The sequence below is a fragment of the Phalacrocorax carbo genome, chromosome 8 (assembly GCF_963921805.1).
Source record: "Phalacrocorax carbo chromosome 8, bPhaCar2.1, whole genome shotgun sequence".
Classification (NCBI taxonomy): Eukaryota; Metazoa; Chordata; class Aves; order Suliformes; family Phalacrocoracidae; genus Phalacrocorax; species Phalacrocorax carbo.
In genome coordinates, this window is record NC_087520.1 from 9,210,849 (window position 1) to 9,231,686 (window position 20,838).

At 41.5% G+C, this 20,838-nt stretch overlaps 1 protein-coding gene across 2 annotated transcripts in view; it reads left to right on the forward strand.

Moving 5' to 3' along the window:
• Positions 1-5,467: 5,467 nt before the first annotated feature.
• ITK (IL2 inducible T cell kinase) overlaps positions 5,468-20,838 on the forward strand; it is a 33,576-nt gene continuing 18,205 nt past the window's right edge. For both annotated transcript variants that reach the window (XM_009512032.2, XM_009512031.2), the window contains exons 1-2: positions 5,468-5,926; positions 20,149-20,253. In XM_009512032.2, the coding sequence (XP_009510327.2) occupies positions 5,756-5,926; positions 20,149-20,253 (276 nt within the window). In that variant the 5' untranslated portion in view covers positions 5,468-5,755. The remainder of the gene's footprint in view (positions 5,927-20,148; positions 20,254-20,838) is intronic.

Sequence of the window (20,838 nt, forward strand, 5' to 3'; positions counted from 1 at the left end):
TGCACATGACAGTTGCACTGCTTTTTGCTGTACAGCCTGTTGTCACAGGTATTGGAACAGGTTCAAATCTCAGCACAGAGCCTGGATGGTTATTTAGCAATAAAACAGATATCTCACTATCTCTCATTAACAAATTGGCATGGCTGAAAATCCAGGCACATGTTGACAGAATCAGCCACCACTTTTTCCTATGCTCATAGTCTTAATGTTTCTGGAAGCAACCTCCATTACCTGATTATTAAGCCAGACATTAATGCTGGGTCTTTACTCGGTCACATGTCTGTGGTGACTGCAACTGCCTATTCTAACTTGTAAATGAACATGCCTCAAAAAACATGTTTGCATGGCATGAAGAAATAACGCCTATCCAGCCATCAGTAACCTGGGTAGCTGCAAACATGTGATATTGCCAGAATAAACTGTGGGATTTGCAGCACTGCAGTTTTGCCAGCAGTGTAAGTCATGCCTTTGTCTTCAGAAGGAAATGGTAACCACGATAGGCAGGCATTAATTAAAGGAGCTGGAACAAATTCCCAGTTTGGGTATGACCCAGTGAAACTGGGTTTTCCTTTCTGCATTTTTGCCTTACAGAGAACAGCTGAGCAAAGGATTATTTGTACCTTCATCACAGAAGAGCCTGTCCTAACCCTGTGGAAGTTCATGAGTATGAAACATGTTCTCTATGTTACTGCCAATGTCAGTAAGTCTGAGAGTGATTTGCCTCAGGCATTCAAATCATGGATAATTCACTACATCCCCCTAGCAGATGCTCAGAACAAGGCATCTACTTTCCCAGGGCTCCCAAACAGTTCACAGGAGAATCTTGCTCTGGTTCTACAAGAGTAACTCCCTTGGTCAGTGGGAGCAGTGTGAGTGGATTCAAAGGTGCAGTTGTAAGACCTAGAGGAAAGCTGGATGCATCTGGCTCACAAAGACTGGCCTAATTCTTCCCTTTTTCTGCAGCTTTAGGTCTTGTTCTTTGGGTCTACTGGAGACATGTTTATTGGGGTAATAATAAAATGCCAAAGAAGCAAGACAGCTGAGTAACCTAAATAGAGTTTCTCATGCTCTAAAAAAGCTGAGTAGCAAAATGGGTTGAATTCTGGAAGCTTGAATGATAATCATCATATTGAACAGCTGGTGAAAAGGAAGAGCTGGCACCCAAGCAGTAAACCTGGCTCAAATATTACACATTATAGAAGAATACAAGTAATTTTATGAGAGTGGAGATATAGTTGCAGTCTTTCAGTCTGGTTTTTTTACAAAAACTATCTATATTTAACTTTTTAAATTTCTCTGCCGCCTTCAGGACATAAGCATTGGTATCAGAGCAGGATGTGCGGGTGGGGAGATTTCCACAGTCTGCAGTAATAAAAGTGTGAACTGCATAATCTGGGTAAATCCCCTAAGAAAAAAATCCAATCCCTAAAACAACATTTTTCAGAGCAGAAATAGAGCAGTTTTCATGAAGTAGCAAGGGAAGAACAAAGGTGATTAAAAGAAAAAAAAGGAGCCCACTGAGGCCACAGCTGATAAGAACAACTTTATCTGTAACCTCAACTTGCCCAGCACAGGGGAGTATTTAGGGCACACAGCAGCTCAAACTTAAATCTGAAACATTAAGATTTCAGATTTTCCCACACATGGATGGAAAAGTGTCAAAGGATACATGGTAGCAGGCTTTATAAAAGCACTTAAGCAGAGAAGATGTAGAATACCTTAAAAATTAATCAGGCTTTATCTCCTCATTTAAGGGATTACAATGGTTTTAAGATACTTAGGACAGTTATATTTCATTTCTTTCTATGAAAGATACAGAATTTCTGAACCATGCAATGTATAGGGGCCAAAAGCCTTGAACAAAAGGGCTGTGTTCATATGTTCAGTGTATCACTGCACCGTCATATGAGGTCGGATTCCAGAAATGAGATACCTGTGTTAGTGGGATATTCCAGCTCACCCAAGAAGCCCTTTCAGGAAGGCTATGTAGTTTGTGTGTAGAGCTCTACAGACTTGTCCTCACGTCTTCCAGGTCTGCGGCCAATTTGGCCCTAGACAAGTGGGTATTTCTACCTAACTATATCTATTTATACATGTATCAGTATCTCCTGCTCTGCTGTAGAAGGGTCCTGAAGCCTTTAAGTGACTGAGGCCTTTCTTAAAAAGTTAGTCACCCAGGTGGGTGATGACACATGATTTATGTCTACAGGTCATGTCTTCAAAGCAACAAATAATTTTATTTAAAAATTGGATAGGAAATCATGATCTCAGAAATGAAATAAAATTGAAATATGCATAAGCAGGTTACTGTCTCATAAATGTATAATTAAATATAAATACAACTCTTAGACCATATGCTTTTGTATATACATGTCAACCTGGCTATATATTCATTAGAGAGCATTAATATTCTTGTTTTGGCTTGCTACACTGAAATATTTGTTTTCTACCTGTGGGGTTTGGGATTAAAGTGAAAAGGAATATGAAAGGGTAGATCTGTGGCAAGGGTAGATACAAAAATACATCAGTCCCTACCTTCCTCTCCAGTTCAACAGTGAAGAGTTACCAGCTGATAGAGATATTGCAAAATGGAAATAGTTAGCAGCTCTCACTGAAACCAGCTCCTGCGTTTATATCAATGGCACCCAAATCTGGCTGTGTTGACTTGTTTCCTCCCTTCCAGTCATTCTTATTTTTTTCCCTGTCTAAGATCTTAGCTGGCCCATCCTCAGTTTGAACTCACCATGAGAAAGCCAGAATGGCTGATCTTGCCTGCTAAATCCCACTAGTTCTAATATAACTACCAGATTCTCTATCACTCCAGGCCAAAAACTGTGATTATTTTCTTATGCGTGTTTTTCTACATGTGTTGTATCAAGTCTGTACCCTCTCTTCCACGGCAGCTCAGCCTGTGTAGTTCTCCCACGTGCAGAGCCAAATCTTGCTTGCTCCTTGTTTCTTGGCTCATGTCTTGACCCTCACAACATCTTCCCGTTAGACCTCCTACAACGCATCACCATCACACCATGTTTACACCAAATGAAGTGCAGTTGCCAAGCCCCCTATCTGAACATTTGATTAAATCGCTCCCCTCTTCATGTCCCTCCGCTAACTCATCTCTTATCTCATGAGGAAATCAAGCTGCCAGTCACTACATTCAAATAATTTCTTTGCTGTCCCCCCACTACTTTCCAGCCTTGCTGCCTCTCTTCTCCCCCCACATCCTCTCATCTCTAGCATCATTGCTCCACTCAGAGGTCTACGTTTCGGTGTCTCATCTCTTTGCTGTCCCGTATGCCTTGCATTTTCTACAGAGCTGCAATGTCTCACCTTTGCATTTCTATTTATACTCAATTTTCTGAGAAGATGACATGAACATCTCTGCCAACAGAATGCAAACCACCTTGGCCCAAGCTACAAAGACTTTTCAGAATGTTCTTAACTTTGTAGTTAGTGCAAAGAAGATACTGGAAAGAATAACATAGTCCTAAGTAAGTGTTCATAGCTAAAAATGCAGTGACATTACAAACTGTGATTATAAATTCATCTGTACTGACACAAATCAAGCAAAATGCTACTAAGATCAGCAGCTTTTTCAGGGGATTCACTGTTACTAGCAGAGCGAACTCCATACAGTTTGTCAGGGCACTCTACTGTCCTTTTTTTTTTGGTTTATTAATTACAAGAAAGGATCTTTGAGCCTAATTTAAACCAGCAAATTCTCAAGTCCTATATTTTACAGGTGCAAGCACCTAAACAGATCTGGAAGTATCCAAATAGCTGCTGTTTATGCAGAGCACAATTTTAGAAAACTCACAGCAGACTCTGCATTTTTTAAATATTTGCATTGCATGAGGCAAACTGTTTTGTAGAAGAATTGGGAAATTTGGCCTAAGTATTGATCCTAGTCTACAAATAGATGTGAAATCCCCCTTGGCAGCAGTGACAATTTTTTGGGAGATCACAGACTTGTGTCATCTTTCTTGTTCAACCACAAGGGTTCCTTGGAACTCAGTCACTCTGCCAAGAAATGAAACACAGCTTTGCTAGACTTGCACATGAAGAATGTTTCAATATATGCTGCATCTCATCGCTGGCAAGACCACCACACAGAGATAGATATAGGGATCAACTGCACAACAGCTTCTGTTTGCCCTTATTTCCATTCCATGATGCTGCATTGCCTTTAGCAAATTCTCTTACATATCTGTACGTCAAGTGCTATCTTTAAATTGTATTTTTACGGCAAAGGCATGTTCTCAATTAGCATTGAACAAAATTGGTGAGGAATCCCTGGAACATGCTGCCTAAACAATGCAACATGAAACAGCAAGGAAGGGATATGCCAGCTCTTTTTCTGGGAAGGATAATGGATACATTCTGTTGAGAAATATGGTTCCCAAGTCTGCCTGTGAACTGCCCTATAAAATCCAAGTCTTCATTTAAACAGAGTTTGCAATTCTGATATTTGTTCAGTTTTTGTTTTCTCATGAACTGAATTTAACAAAGTATCTTCTTTGGAGCTTGAAAACAACTCTCAAAATATAAGAGCGATAGGGAGCTATCTCCTTATACCCTAATGCTACATTGAACTAAAGCCAAAAGTCAGCACTGGTAAATTATTTTGATTGAAATAATTTTTGGAAATACCTTACTAATGAAAATACTTATCTTGCAGTTTCCCCATATCCTGCCAGACTCCATCTCTCCAATCCTCAATAGCATCAGCAATACACTTGCACATTGCTGGTAAAAAAATAAAATATTAAAATTGGAAGAGCAGACAAAAATAAATTGCATTTGTTTTAAAATGTAATGTTGTTGTACTGAGTGCATTAGGTAACATATTAATTTTATCATTTTTCTATATTTAGCCTGGTGCAGACTGCCCCTGAATGGTGCCCTGAAGTCCTGAGGAAACCAGTTGTGCTTGGTTTGACATTTGTGCTCGCTTCACTGCTGATTACACTGGTCTTGATTGCATCCACAGAGGGCATGTTGTGCCTGTGCCTCCCAGAACATCCAGCCACAGACTCATTAGACTGCACCTGAAGCAGTCAGTAATCAGTAAATAGTAACTAAGGATAATTAATTTGTTATCAGTTATTGTAACCATTTGTTTTCTGATTAAGTATCTAATGACTACAAATATTTATCATTCCTTATACAGGTATATCCCAGATATAATTTTCTTTGCCTACATAGTAGGAATTTCCATGTTATGTGGGAAGATTCCTCAAAATAAGTTGTATGAAATCTCTGAGACGCACACATCAGCTGTTAAATACTGTAAATGGGAAGGCACGATTCCTTCGAAAAAGAAATATGGATGCATGACCTTCTAACGGTACAGGAGAGACACTCATCCTATACATCCATGTTCAGTGTATGCATTTATAGCTGTATTTACTAAATGGGTGAGTAGGAGACAGATGCTTAATCATGCCACACCTCTTTTTAATTAATCCTTAATCATTGACTCACATCTACTGAATGTCCCTCAAGTGTTATTTTTTCCACAACATTTACCTTAGCGTATATTTCAACATGTGCTGTTCATTTTATGACTTCAGGGAGGATGTGGTTATGGTTTGACAGAAAGGAAGCTTTGCTGTAGATGGGAAGATAAAGCTCAAAGCACCTACGCTGCCTTTTGAACACTTTTTTTTTTACTTTTTTTTTTTTTTTAAATTAACTGTCTTCCTTCTTGTGTCTCTTTCTTGGACGGGCACTCAGCGCATAGGGCAGACATCCCATGTCCTGGGAGGGAACCATCTTTGGCTCAGCCATGAATAACTGTGTGCTCCTGGAGGAACTGCTGATCAAAAAATCCCAGCAGAAGAGAAGGACTTCACCTTCCAACTTTAAAGTGCGCTTCTTTGTCTTAACCAAATCCAAGTTGGCTTACTATGAACATCGCCATGGGGTACGTCAGCCATTTTCTCTCTCATAGTAATGAAGGGAAATGAAATTTGTTAAAGGAAGGGAAGGATGCTAATGGAGGGAAGGATGATCTCTGCTAAATTTTATTAAAATTTCTGGTCTTTACTACAGCACCATTCACTGAAAATCGCAGAATGGTCAAACAGGTCATTTAGAGCTTCTGGTCAGTGGACATTTGGTGCGCATGGAGGAGGAAGACTACCTTGTATTTTATGGAAAGGGCCTAGTTTTGTTGTAGGAACTTTGCATGGGCTGTTATAAGTGATGCGTGAGCTTGTACCTGGGAGTTCAACTGAGAACAGGGGTGACCTGGAGTGGCGTATTGCAAAGATCACAGGTGTACTCTAACTACATCTGTGAAAAAAGTCATCCACAGATCTTCACTCTCTTATTCTTTTCTTCAGGGCAGGAGGCTGATGGCTGGTAGGAGACCAGTCTGGCATTTTAAAATAAATTCAGCTGCCACGTGTAACATGTCTAGTCTTCGGAGTTAGCTTCAGAAGGGATGCGATGATGAGATCTGTGCTCAGACTAGGCATTATTTCCCTAAGCTTGCATTTCTCTGATTTGCTAAATATGAAGAAAATTAAAAGTCAATCTGCACACCCCATTGTGTGAAGTGTTCTAGTGAAGTAAGAATTATTTCCTCCTTCTATTTAGCTGGATGTTTGCTGAGCCTCATTACGGTTGTAAATAATACTGCTTGTTTTCCAACAGTCACCGAACATGCTGTTAATCCATTATGTTTAGGCACTGTTACTGTATGCAGAGCAGATCTGGGGATCATGCTGCCTTGCCATCCAGCACTGGCAACTTCAGACCATCTGATCTCACTCAGTTGCAGAAAATTAAGTTAAAACTGAACACAACAAGAAAAGTGAAGTATGATGTGCCCTTGTATTTTATCATAACCTAGTTGAGATTGTATACCAGCTTTAGGGGTTAACAGTCATTTTTACTTGCAAGTTATTTCTCTCAAATACCCCAACAAAAAGGTTTTTTTCTTTTATTTTAAAATCTGTGTTTTTCTTACCTCTGTATTTAAATAGGATAATATTTATTGCTGCGTACTCTGTCTATATTTGGTTTGAGTCTCTGTTTGCTATCCAAACTATCTTTCAAATGCCATGACTTTAAGATTTTCAATTCCATTATAACTATTCCACTTAATTCTGGGTTAAATATTCAAAAGCATCTAAGTGATTCTGCTGTAGGTATTTAGAGAAATCTTCACAACTAGTTTTCTTTGGTGCTTTCTGAGTCTTGGTGGACTTGAGATTAATTCAGCATGCACTTCGCTTAGATACTTTTGCGGAATTGCAGTAGGTGTCTGCCAGCATCTTTAGACACTGAAATAGTTTGGAAAATCTGACTCTGTGACTTTCAGTGGGACATAGATTTCATACACTATGTGTGTGAGTGCCGCTGGAAAGTTTTTCCCCTAGTCTCCCTAAAGGTCACTTAGGCAAGATGAGGGTTTGGTATATTACCTACTTTATGTTATATATTATGTATGTTAAACATGCACATATAATATATGTGTAGACATGTATATGTAAACACACATGTAACTTTAGGGTCTTACACACATTTGAGGGACAGCTATACAGATATCTGTAATTATAGGACTGATTTGCCATGAAACGCTGATTTTTTCCTGACACAAGCTGTCAAAATCAGGTTGTTACATGAATAGAAGGATTTCATACGAAATTGGGAGAAAACAGTTTTCCTGGTGAAATACTCCCAGAACTGATCCTCAGGCTCCTCAGTAATCTTCCCCAAAATTAGACCGTGCTGGTGAGACCTCCGCGTGGTCAGGTCATTGCAGTTCTGGAGAGGAAAGCTTGGGGCAGCCCGTGCAGGCACCATCTTTTTTTGTGCTGAGAACAAAGTGAACCCTAAGCAATTTTGTCCAAAGCTAGTGAAGGGAAAATTATGATACCTGCCCGGCATGCAGGCTATGCCCATGCCCAGGAGTGAACCAGGACTGGAGCGACTGCGCAGGCATTGAAATCGATGATCTGTAGTGCTCGTTCTCTAGTGCAGGCCCTGGCACAGGTTTGGCTCTGCTCTGCGAGGACTCTCTCAGATAACTTGTGGGGCTGGCAGGGGTTAGCACAGGCTGTCACCACTGCCAGTGGGCACTTTGCATATGGTCCCCCTGCTCTGGAGGTTCAGGTAAGAGTGGTAAGGACATTGCCATTCTCTGTCAGCTGGCTGCAGTGATGGGGAGTATCCCTAGGCATGTGTACTACACCATATAGATGGGGCCAGCAACTGTCTGGGCTTTTAAAGTATGTATTTTTCAAGGGAAACCTCTGTGGATGTTTGCTATAAGAGTTTTTAATGAGTTTCTTAAAGAACCCTTTACCAACCTGTCCAGTGGCTTACTGTACTCGGAGTTCAAGACTGTACAGTACCCACCTCTCTGGTCCCTGGTCAGTCAGTAACAACAGCCTGTGCATAAAGTCAGTAAAACGACTACTGAACTGCATAACAGCTTGAGAAGTCCCACTGATTTGAACTGGGTAGCCTAAAGGAAAACATGCACTTATGTGTTAAGCCCAGTTTTGCCTGTGTTTGATGTGTAGCCTGTATTTAACAGAGTTTAGCATCCAGTCCATTTCTCTGCATATTGACGCTGTGGGTATGAAAAGATGTTTAAGTGTTTATTGTAGCACTCCAAAGCAAGGAAATAAACAGGTCAAAGGGGTACAGGAATAATTCTGTAAATGATACCAAAAGCTGTCCAGACAACCAACACCATAAAGGCAAATTTTTGCAATAACTGTAACAGCATTTTCATCGTAACAGCCGTAGCTAGACAGAAAGCACTGTTCTCCTCAGGGGCCAAGCACACAATCGCTGTTAATGTTAATGAAAGATATTTACATATCTCATTAGGAGAATGAGCCCCCAGCAACTGACAACAATAAGAGGCTGTGTTTTCTGGAATTCATTACACAGTGCACAGTGCAGTGCTGTCTTAACATAAAGCAAAGCCCTGACAACAGGCACATGTATTCAGCCCCCATCTCTACTAAAATACGTCAGAACTGCCTTTATTATAACATGCAAATCCATTCCACAGGCAAAAATTCTTCATTTCCAGGGTCTGATTTTATACCTCCTGTGCATGGGAGTGAACGAGCACATAGGAGTAATCATTTTAACTATTTCAACAAGTTTGATCCTTACCAGAATAACTGACAGTGAGGACACTATGTGATACTCTCAGGATGCCAGTAAACTTGCAGTACTGCAGTGCTGCAGAAGAAGCAGACAAATTAATCCCTTTGGAGAGGTGTCTAGGGCAGAGTTTCAAATGTGGTTACTTAACAAAACGCTTAAACTGGTGAGTTACCGATATCCCATTTGCCTAACAGCTTGTGGTGTTTTGTAAATCCTTCAGGTTAGCCGACAGGAGTGAAAAGAGATAGTTTGGTATTTCAGACACTAAGCAGAGGTTCTTGCGGTCTTCAGCATGTCACATTCCTACCTGGATGGGGACAGCCAGAAACAAGCAGCTCTCCCTGTATTTCAAGCTGGCTGTAGTCTAAGAGTGGCATGGACGCCTGAGGCTGATGCCACACTTGGTGAATAGGCCACTGTCTTCTGGGCTGGTGCCATGACAATGCAGTACCATTACCATTACATGATTTCTCCATCAGGGCTGCTCATCTTGGGGTGGCTCAGACCTGCGGAGAGTGCACCATGTCCCTACGTCACAGTTTTCCCTCTTCAAAAATAGGCACTTTGCCCCATACAGGCATTCTGAGAAGTATTGCAGGGCTTGGGAGAGTTGCACCTAACACCTGGGAAGTTCAGGCACTTAAATATTTTTAAATTTTGTATCTTCATGCACGCATGGGCTATTACTAGTCCAGCTTTTAAAGGCAACGATGAAAGGAGCACAGAGTTCCCTTTTCATTTACATCAGCGCTATTCTTCCTACACTGGTCAGATGCTCAAGAGGTCACATAGCATGAATCAGCCTTGTCCTGGGCTCTTTCATTCAGATCTTTGATATTCAGTTATAAAGATGGCACTTCAGTGTGTCTTGAAAGTTGCTTTCAGTCTCTTGTTCCAGGAGAACAAAGGAATAAACTTGACTGAAAAGCCTTTTATCACAGCATCCAAAAAATGCTTCAGCTGCTTCTGTTGCATTATCTACACTTTGTGTTACTTGCAGCAGTCCAGCTACCCACGGCAACAAAAGCAGCGCTTTGTTCCTTGGTCCAGCAGTTCCATTTTACCTTGATTATTTTACGCCGAATCCAACGTGTCCATCCTGCCTTGGAAAGATGTGGTTTCTTCCACAAGACTCTAATGTAAACAGACTAAGAATTTGTTTCTGAAGATCTTCATTTTGGTGTTCCTGTTAATTAGAGTGATCGTTCATACCATTTCTCATTGCTTTCGGTATTCTCTATTGCTTTCTGTATTTGTGTATTCTGAATACCTTAACAGTCATGAAGCTATAATCCTCATCTAAAGTGTGTATAATTACGGTTTTGAAGACTACCTTCCAAATAAGTACATATCTAAGCAGATAGATCATTCTTCGTAACTTGTCATGTATTTATTAACAAGTCTTGTTTGCTTGCCAGAATGTGCAATACCATCTGTCTTCTGATGTGTATCTCCAGCAAATTTATTAAGAATACACATATCACCCTCAAAGAAGCCAGGCTTGGCATCTGTCTACAACACACCTGTTTCAATGATTTTTTATGCAATAAAATCAATGGTGACAAGGTACAAACCTGTGCCTAGTGCTAAATGAGTACACCTCTGTACATTAAAATTAATTTCTAATTAATCCGAATCGTATTATTGGCATTGAGGGGGGATTAAGTTCCTATTGTTTGCCACAGTGAGCCTCATTTCTATTGTGAAATCACAGAATCATGGTAATACCAGTTAGAGGGAACTTCTTAAATTCATTTAGTTGGAATTCGTGCATGGGGCCAGCATTAGATCAACGCTCGGAGAGGGACTATTGCCAACACCAGCACAAGTCGGCTGTAGCTTTGACTAGCCACTGCTTGAAAGCCAAGGACAGAGATTTCATGTCTTTGGGCAGCCTGTTCTGAAGCATCTTGTCAAATGTTTTTCTGGAGATTTACAAAGTTCCCATCTATTGCCGACTTCTGCGGCATGATTCAGGGTTGTGATACTGTCTAGATATCTAGATATATTGCTTGAAGCAAAATGTGGGTTGTTCTGTGTCTAGTGTCTATGGCCTTTCTAACTCTACAAATGTGTGGTAGAGTCTGGTACTAAAAATAGCTCCTTTTTGCTGGAATAACTAATATAATCTTCCAGAATTCGATATTAATATTTTTCTTTTTTGCACTTTCTGTGCATGCCCAGTTCTGCTTCTACTAGATCTTTGCCTAGGTTATTATTGTTCTTTAATCTTTCAAGAACTTCTAAAAATTACTTCTGAGCAATGTCTTCCCAGCAAATGTCAGATACTTCCATTTTCTTTAAATTACAAAGCTCAAATCATTCTTTTATCAGAGAACATTATGGATGCGGCAAAATATTCAACCCATGTTTTCTTTTATATCTTTAAGAAGGAAGGAATTCCTCCTAATACGAATGTACTACAATAAATATGAGATTTCCTAATTGTTACCTTTTTATTAGACTTTTCTACTGTGGCCATTTTTGCTTCCAGAGCCTGCTTTGGCTCTACATTGCAATCAACATTGTAACCGATACTGTTGCAATGCCTGCCTGTTGCTTTATACTCTTTCATCCTTCCTGAACGATTTTTTTCCATAAAAATTATGCTTTTTTAATGAAACAGACATGTAATTTAGTCAATATATTTTAGCTTCCCTTCTTTCACTGAATCCTTCTTTCAGTACAATCCACTCCTCCCAGTCTTTGCTATAGTCAAGAGTAGTTTTGAAGAAACTAATACAGTATTCAGTAGAGGTTCCATATCTTTTATGTAACATAAAAGACTTATTTCATCATATTAGAAAGCTCATTTGAAAGCCAAGAATCTTCTTTTTTTTCTTCTGTTTCTTGATGGTGACATTGATTTTCTTATCAAACTGCTTGCACTGGTGGCAGGCATATGCACCTTGATAATCATCTCAGACGGGACCTGAGACAATGTGAACATTGGCTTTGTCCAATATTAAAGTAGGAATTCAGTGAAAATACTGGGCTATTGCAGATGTGTGAGGCCCTGTGATGGGCCGAGAGTAAAATACCCTTACGGCCAAATGTGCTTTTGACCAGATCTCTTTTCTTGAACCTTAAATACACACAGCCCATGAAAATATACACTTTGTACCATAAAAATCTTGCAGAACGGTTGTGGTTTAAATTTTCTCCTGCACATCTTCTGTTTTCAGCTCATGTAATTCTGAAAATCAGACACCTTAGCAAGCCTGGAGGAGCAAAAAAACAGTGAACCGGCCAACTCTTGGCTAAGCATGCAATGTCTGAGATCCAGGTCTTCAGTGTAGCTCTATTGGCTTCTCTGGCCTTTAAAAAACCCAGATTCCTCTGGTTTTAAATAATTTTGGTGGAAATTCAAAACTGGATCTGGCCTATAGGACTATAAGGATAGTAGGAGTAATTCTGCTGTAGCTGATATTCCCCAGGTAAACTGAGAGATTAACCGAGCAAATTGGTAACAAAAATTGTTTGCGTGGAACAGGCTTTGGCTACAAACAATATTGGCCTCAGTAAACAAGATTTGATACTGAAATTAGTCGTTGGGAGTGACATTGCATGGTGAGCAAACTGATAGCATGCAAACGGTGTGTACACGCTGCAGGCAGCACAATTGTTAAGCAGCACCATCACGTCTCACAGTCAGATGAAATATTTACTTTCTGATGTATGAACCTACTGTGATTCAGCTTCTTTTCTTAAGTCTGTTCCAATGTCCAGGTGAGGGTGCGATCAAGGGCATCTTTGCAGGTCCCTGGAAGCATAGCAAAAAGACGCTAGTGGCTGCAATAGCTTTAGTCAGGTGTGGCAGCAGCTGAGGACTGCTGTGGAGTGCCCATGGACGAGCTACAGCAGTGAAGCAGACAGCCCTCCGGCTGCCTCCCAGTCTCTTAGCTGTGCTTTTCCATCTCTACTATATAGATGAAATGGAGGCATCTCAGGCACTGATTGCCGTTGATTTCGTCATTCAACACAATTCAATGCATTCTGTATCCAGGGTATGCCCACTCTGAAACACCTTCATGTCCTTCAGATATGAAAACAGTTGTAAACCATTTTATTTTTTTAGTTTCAAGTAGGAGGACAAAATAGTCATGATAGACATGTGAAATGAGCAGCTACATTTAGGGATTTAAATATCAAACATAACAGGGTATATTGGAGGTATTAAAGCATAACACAACAATCAGAACTCTACTGAAAATCCCGGTATTATCAATTACCACCTCTTTCCGATTTTCTTTTGGAGCACTTAGTATGAGCAGGAAATGCAAAGTCCCTTACAACATTCTTTTAAAATTCAGATTTCTCAATTTAGATTTCAAATTTAATTTTAAAACTGTTTAAATTGTTTTATTTCCCATAAAACCTCAAACTATTGATGTTCCTAATAAGAACTTCCAAAACACTGAACAATGCTAGGGTTCAGGCAACATTTCTATCAATCCAGCAATCAACAGTTCTTAACATCCTAGCTATTAATGATAAAAATAGCACATACCACAATGTGCCGTGTGATACGATAAGGGATAGAAAATAACTCTAACACAGTGTTCAAGGAGGTTCAATTTCATGCTTGAGCCTTCTGGTTGGTGGAAACATACCATAGCAGGAGAACTACCATTAAAAATAAGTCCATCTTGTTCCAGTGATATCTCATAAGTTCCTAGTTACTATTTTCTGTGATCTTCTTAACTGCTTTCTCAGCAATAACACATAACCATAAGAGACTGCTAGTCTAAGTAGAAAGTAAACTGGAGACTCGGTAACACCATAGGCATAAGCAGAATTTGGGTAGCTCAGCAAATCAAGAAATTCCTTTCCAACTTACTGCAGAAGCTCAGCAAGGTCTGAAGAAAGTCATACCCAAAAGGCAGTAACCTGTCACTAATTTTAAAAGATGATGTTCACCAAACCACATCAAGCTGAGCTCTCTGCCATTGAAAGGTGTTACACCTTGCACAACGGTTCTGCTTCACGTTGATGTTAATCTGTCTGCAGAGACAGACAAGTCTGTTGGAATGGTCTGTTCGTTGACCCATTTATTTCTTATCAGTGGTGGGACCTGTAAAGGTGCCTCTTGCCTTGAAGCCATATACTCATCTCCATAAAAAGATATTTTAATAACTCAAGTATGGCTATGGTAAATTTGGAGTTATGTAGAGAGAAATCAGAGCAAGCAATGGATATAAGTTCCTGTATTATCCCTAGAGCTTAACTGAAGCACATGAGTGTATGGAAGTGTGGATCACACCAGCGGTCCATGAGCCAAGTGGCCTGTATCCAGGAGTGGTCAGTATCTGCCTTTTAGAGTAGAACTACAAAAATAACCTCAAATATTTTCCTGATAGGGAATATATTGAAGGATCTGACTATATAAACATAGATCTTATTTTGCCTTTTTGAGTTCAGATACAGCTGTATGAAAAAGACCCTTCAACTTTAAATATTTTTTTCAATCATTTTGCAATCAGCCTGAATTATTCTGAAGACAGTCATTTCTATGGTGGGATTTGTTGGGTTTTTTCATTTTATGTCAACCTGAGCTCATTGCTCTGAGGTGCTACCCAAGAACGTGTGCTGAGCCAGAAGCAGCCCATGCCACTTCCCAGCTGTGACTGTGTCCCTTTGCTTTTCATAGCTGGGGGAATATTTAAAATCAGTTACAGTGCTCTTAACAGTGACATTGTAAATTTGTCACTTTGTTACTTAAGACATCCAACCCTGTGGGCATTCAGCCACAGCTGTGGGCTCGCGGAGCACAAGAGCCCTCTCTGTTTTTACTTCTGCTCACTCTGAGCCCTAATCAGCTGAGTGGAAAGGGTTTTTCCTGGGTTTTTTTTCCTGTCCTGTTACTGCCCCTGTATCAACAGTGCAGGTGTTTCTGGTCTTAAAAGGAGTGGGGTTGCATAGGCATGGCTGACAGTATAACTTCGACTCTGTAGTGACAGGTGATAAAATACATGAAGAGGGAAAAGTGTAAATATCCCAGGTTGAATTTACAGCGCTTAAGTTCAGTAAATTCACTTTTCTATATGGAAGTGCAGCCAAAGGAAGCAACACAGATGGAAGCTGAGCACTGTATTTCCAAATTTTAGAATGGGAATTGATTTTCATGAAAAAAAACCTTCTTAAAAAGGCACATGTGAAGTTCTGTCTGCATTCAAGCACTGCCCCAGGGCAGCTGCATTGCCTATGCTCCCTGAAACTAGCTCATGCCATCTCCTGAGCCCATTTTGACATCTCCGTCACACCATGGTGTACAGGTACCACAGTTTAGAAAACAGCTACAGGTGACAGTAGTATGATATGATTAAGTCATATTATTGTTATTGCTAATTTGTTGTTACTGTGTTCGGTTACCAGTCACTAGTAAGAGCTGTGGATAGGGGCTGAGAGAGCTTTCATTGTGCAAGTATAAGCCCTCTGCAGAGGTACGTTAGTCCTCTTAAGGCCAGTGCCTGCAGTAGGTGTTTAAGGCATGGCTCTCACCAGCACAGCAGTCTCTCTTTGCCACTCTAAAAATATTTCAACATGCGCGCATGCCTCTTTTCACACTTACATAAGCTTTATTGTAGTGGTGGTGTGCAGAAGTAAAGGCTTTTGCATTTTTGCTTTCTTTCCCCTGCCTGTTCCTGAGGGACTGTATATAGCATTGAAAAAAATAACCTGGTTTGGTTTCACTACCTCAAGCCCACAGAGTAAGAAACCCCAAGATCATCATCTGCCTCTGTCCAGGCTACACCCTGAGCCCAGCCGGAGCAGAGGGACAGGGAGCAGATGACGTGTGACAAGCGGGTGATGCCAAGGGCCAAGGCAAAGACCCCTCATCTACTTAATCACTAATTAAGAATGGTTCCTTCTAGTCAAGAAAATAAGCGAAAACAGGGAGTGAAGTTTGGCTCAGATTCTTACAAAGAAAACCCTGATGCTACGGAGTAGGTCATTAAATGCTTTTATTGATGGAAATGTTTTTGCATTGACAGAGGACTGGAATTTCCTACCTTGCTATACCACAGCTATAAATTAGCTTTCCCCTACCCTCCAACTGAGGGTAAACGTCCAGGTGCAACTGGGGTGCAGCAGGCAAACACAGGCTCATGGACAGACCTCGTGGTCAGAGGAGGGACTCCATATCCAAGGGTTGACACAGCAGGGCTACAGAGAGGACCGTACTCCTTTCTGCTGTGAGGTGCCTCACTGGGCTGGGAGGAGCAGCCAGCATTGCAAAGGAAGGGACGGGACAGGCGATGGAGATGAGGTACAGGGGGAGAGAGAGGTGAACGCAAATACCCGGTGACGCAGGGCAAGGAGAGCCCAGCTGCAGCATGGGGAGCCCTTGGTAGCAACTGCTGCCAAGGAGTTTGGGGCCGCATGAATCCTAATTGCTTGGTTTTCCCCTCACCAGTACAAAAAAAGCAAAACACAAGTTCTTGTACAACTTTGAACTGAGCTGGCTTTATGAAACATGGCATGCTGCCTTTCTGCCTGCCAGAAAATGCTGTCTGTTCTCTCATCCCATGCTCCTTGAGTTAAGGCTCTGCCCACCCCTGCCATAACTCTCGCTAGCATTTGGCCTCCCTCCCTTCCCTCTGCTTCCAGCATTGGTCGCTACATTTTTTTTGCCAGGACCCTTTGGTAAATACAGTAGGATTCAGCAAAACCTTTAAGCACCCACCGAGGGACCTTCAGCCTAAATGCCTGCTGCAGTGCATTTGATGAATGGGCTTCACAAATTGCAACTGCAAAGTGTTAGCCAGAAAAGAGCTAATTCCTTAGACTGCACAGCCCTGTATCTTACAAGATCTTAGACATTCGTGAAACCTGAGGGTGCAGAGTCGTGGTCAGGAAGTGTGCTCACAACACAGATCTGTGTCACCTGCAGCGGCCACGGACACCTTCCTAAACCTCCTGCCATGGGTTCCACAGGCCTGCTCCTTCCTCTGCCCCACCCCATGAGCTGGTGAAAAGTGATTTGTTTTGTTGGGTGGCCAAGCTGCTGTGGCGTGGGTGAGTAGCAGTGTTGGTGTTTGTGTAGTCTTAGCATGTGATAAATGCCAGGTGGCTCATCCCCCATGGTGAGATGCCTTCGGGTGTTGCAGGGCAGGGCTATGTCAATCGTACCATGGTGAATTGTCCTGGTATCTAAGGCAAATAGGGACAACTATGGTCACCTAGTTTGTGCAGTAGACACAAACTAAAGGACTAATCAGTGAAAGAGCTGCTGGAGCTGTGTGGCAAGAGGAGGTGAAATACCAAAGATGAAGACTGTAATGCATTGGGCTTGTGATGCACCTGGCTCCGTTCAGATCCGTTAGCTCATCTTCCTGGAATTGCCATATTGCAAATACCAGACCAAAAGAAATACAACAGGATGGACTGATTTGCAGCACACTGTACTTCTCCTCATGGCACAGCAGCATGCCTTGGTTATCTTTCCGCACACATTACCCAGTAAGACCACTGGTGTTTCTTCTGACCGACCAACTAAAACATCTACTTAATTGTACTCTGGGCAGGCTGGAAACAACAAACGGAGATCTGTCAGCATGTTTTGTCTAGCCCTTTTAGGAACAAGTCTCTGAGGTTTTTGGAGAGCATTTTTAAGAGGCTTTTCCTCTCCACTCCATCCCAAATGACCCAGTTGCTTTTGTTGGATTAAAGTGCAGCCAGGGATATGTTTAGCTTCCAGCCCAGTTTCTGGGTAATGCCTGGTTTGTGAGTAGTAATTCCAGTTGTCTGCGCTGCTAGGGGACTGTAATTGCTATCAGCAAAGTCCCATCTGCTGAGGATCTGCTAGGCAATGCAGTGGTTGTGAGATGTACCCTGACCCTGCACTGCAATGTGAGATTATGGGGAGCTTCCAGTGCTGAAATTACATGATTAAAAGGAGCACAGTAGGTGATGAGAGCTGCAGGACAGCTGCACAAAGCTCCTTGAGAAGGCTGGACCCTGTCTTTCAACAGAGTCTGGAAAGGTATCATCAAAAACCAGTCTGCAGTGAAAAAGCAGAGTGGGTGACTGGCACAGCATCACTTCCTAAAGCCTCAGAGGAGGACTGCATGTGGTTAAGCCCTGGGACTTCAAAGGAATGATGAAGGAGGATCCAATGCTAGCAAAATTGAAGGTTTTCGTAGCAAATAAATGGCTTTGTGTCTCATGGAAGGGGTAGAAGTCCCAGGGGCAGAACAAATGATAGAGGAGGTTGTAGAGACAGAGGAAGCCAAGTCTGGAATAAAGAAGTGAATAGACAAGAACAAAAGAAAACACATGGTGAAAAAGGGGTCCAGTAAGGCCTTCCAAGGCTTGGCTATACTCTTGATAGTTAATTGGTATTCACATTTAGGGGTGCTCTATGACCTTGGGTTTATTAATATAAAAAAACCCCTCTCCACCCCGTGGAGCTATGTAGGCAGATGCTGTCTACAGGAGATTGTGCTGGCAGTAAATCCAGAGGCGCTGGCTGAACTGCAAGCAAATATAAATACAAAAACCAAATACACCAGGAAAGTTCTGCAAGAGCAACGTGAGACCACACTGATAATTACCCTCTCTTTCTTCAAGTCCAAGTATACAAAGGCAAAGTACCCGGCCAGTTGTGCAAGAATAAGGTTTGAGGAGCCTTGGAGGTCTCTGACAATGCACTGTGGCAAACCTCACCCCATCCTCAGTGGCATCAGCTGCTTCCCTGTTTTAGGCTAAACTTACTGACAGAAGTTAGCAACGGAGCAGCAGTGAGGGTCGGCATGGAGGTGCTGTGCAGAGGGGCAGGCACCCTGCCCTGGTGATGGCCGCTGCCAGCTGGGCAGAGCTGCAGGGTCATGGGGATGTGGGGAGCAAGGGGCAAGAGGGAGCTGGAGGGTGAAGGACAAAAAGGGTTGGGCTGGGGGTCCGAGGGAGCGCGAGGAAGTTGCCGAAGTCTTGCTGTGTCTCTGAATAACCTGTAACAGGTACAACATGGTCGCTGAAGTTCATGCTCTCTCCCATTTATAGTCACCTGTGTTTGAAAAACAAGCTTTTGCAGTGTTTTGGGGTTCTTAAATCTCACCGATTTCCGTCACGTTGTCGCAAAGCTGAGCTGGGACACAGCTAGTGTTTAATCCCTACTGAAAACGAATCAAAACAGGAAACCAGTTTGTCTCCGAAGAGCAAACGCATTTGTAGTGAATCCTTCAGAAGCCTGCACTACATACCAAGCCTTAGCTCAGCTCCTGCCTGCTGCGTGCCGGCGTCGCCTCACCCTTCTCTTGCAAAAGCTGAATGCCACACCCTGAGGAGCTTTGGGGCGAGGATTCAGTAGGAAATAGGCTGAGCTGCAGTAGTTGGGATACTTGGATAGCTGTTCTTTTCTTACCCTTTCCTAACTGCCCATACTGTTATCTAGCTATCTGGTATGTGATGAATAATAATGCAGCAGAAGGTGCCAGAAAAATATTTTTGTCAGCAAGTTTCTGAGGGCATTATTTATTTCAAAATTTCCTGTTACTTTTTCTTAGCTAAAACCCCAGCCAAAACAAAAACAGAGAAGTGTTTTATTTTTTGGAAAACAGATGCAATAAAAATGTTACATTTTAGATAAAATGCTTAAATTTTAAATTCTCAGTATGCAAATGTTTTTTAAAATTAAACATTTATTGGTTTATGTCTTTTCAGTATGAAACAGGAGTGTTAGTAAACTGAACATTTCATGAAAATAATTCTTTTTCATTAAAAAGGTGTTTCATTTTGTTGGAAATAAAAATAAAACCTGAGTTTCAGTAAAAGGTTTTGACTGGTTCTCTAAGAATCCATGTGCTGACTTGAAATATATGTATATGTGCAATCCATATAGAGGTGCCATATATAAGAGTGATTCTTTATACTTTTAAATGTCTTACATAATCAGTCAGTTTGCTTCTGCTTCATTAAAGTTAAATCTCCTGGGGACACAACAGTCTTGTCTAATTATTCACTTAATCCACAATCATTGGCATTAACCCAGTGCTGTTCTCTGTCTTTTAGAAAAAAAGGACTTTGAAGGGTTCTGTGGAACTTTCCAGGATTAAATGTGTGGAAATTGTGAAAAGTGACATCATCATTCCCTGTCAGTATAAATATCCTTTCCAGGTGAGTCTGTCCATTGACCACACTGATAGAGATACCACTTCACTTTGTATTTCAATAAAATTCTCCCTCACCACAAAGTTGTTAATGAACCCAACACCCCAACACCCGGGTGGATAACAAGAGAGGATGAAAAAGCAGATCAAGGTTTCAGATGAACTGGGGAATCAGAGACCAAGTGTTATTACAAGATCCATAAACCCTTACACTCATTGATTTCAAATTGGAAAGAATCATTAGATCTTCTAGTCCTATCCCATGTTTAACACAAGATTCAGCTACCCCACTGACTTATGTTCTTTCACACAGGGAATCCACCCAGGGTTTTGGCCAATTGACCCGTGTGGTGCTGAAACTAAACCCATGCAGTGGCCTTTGCATCAGAAACTGGTGAATGTGATGCGTTAAGGAGACTATCCCAGACAAGAACAGAGAGGGCTTATAGTGGTGAGGTGGCTTAATGACCAAGAGGTGGACAGTGCTAGCTCTCGGATGAGGAACACATTGTCTAGTGTTAATTATTAATATATATGGGATATATTTACATTTCCATGTAAACATAAATGCCACAGAATATTTGCTCAGTTA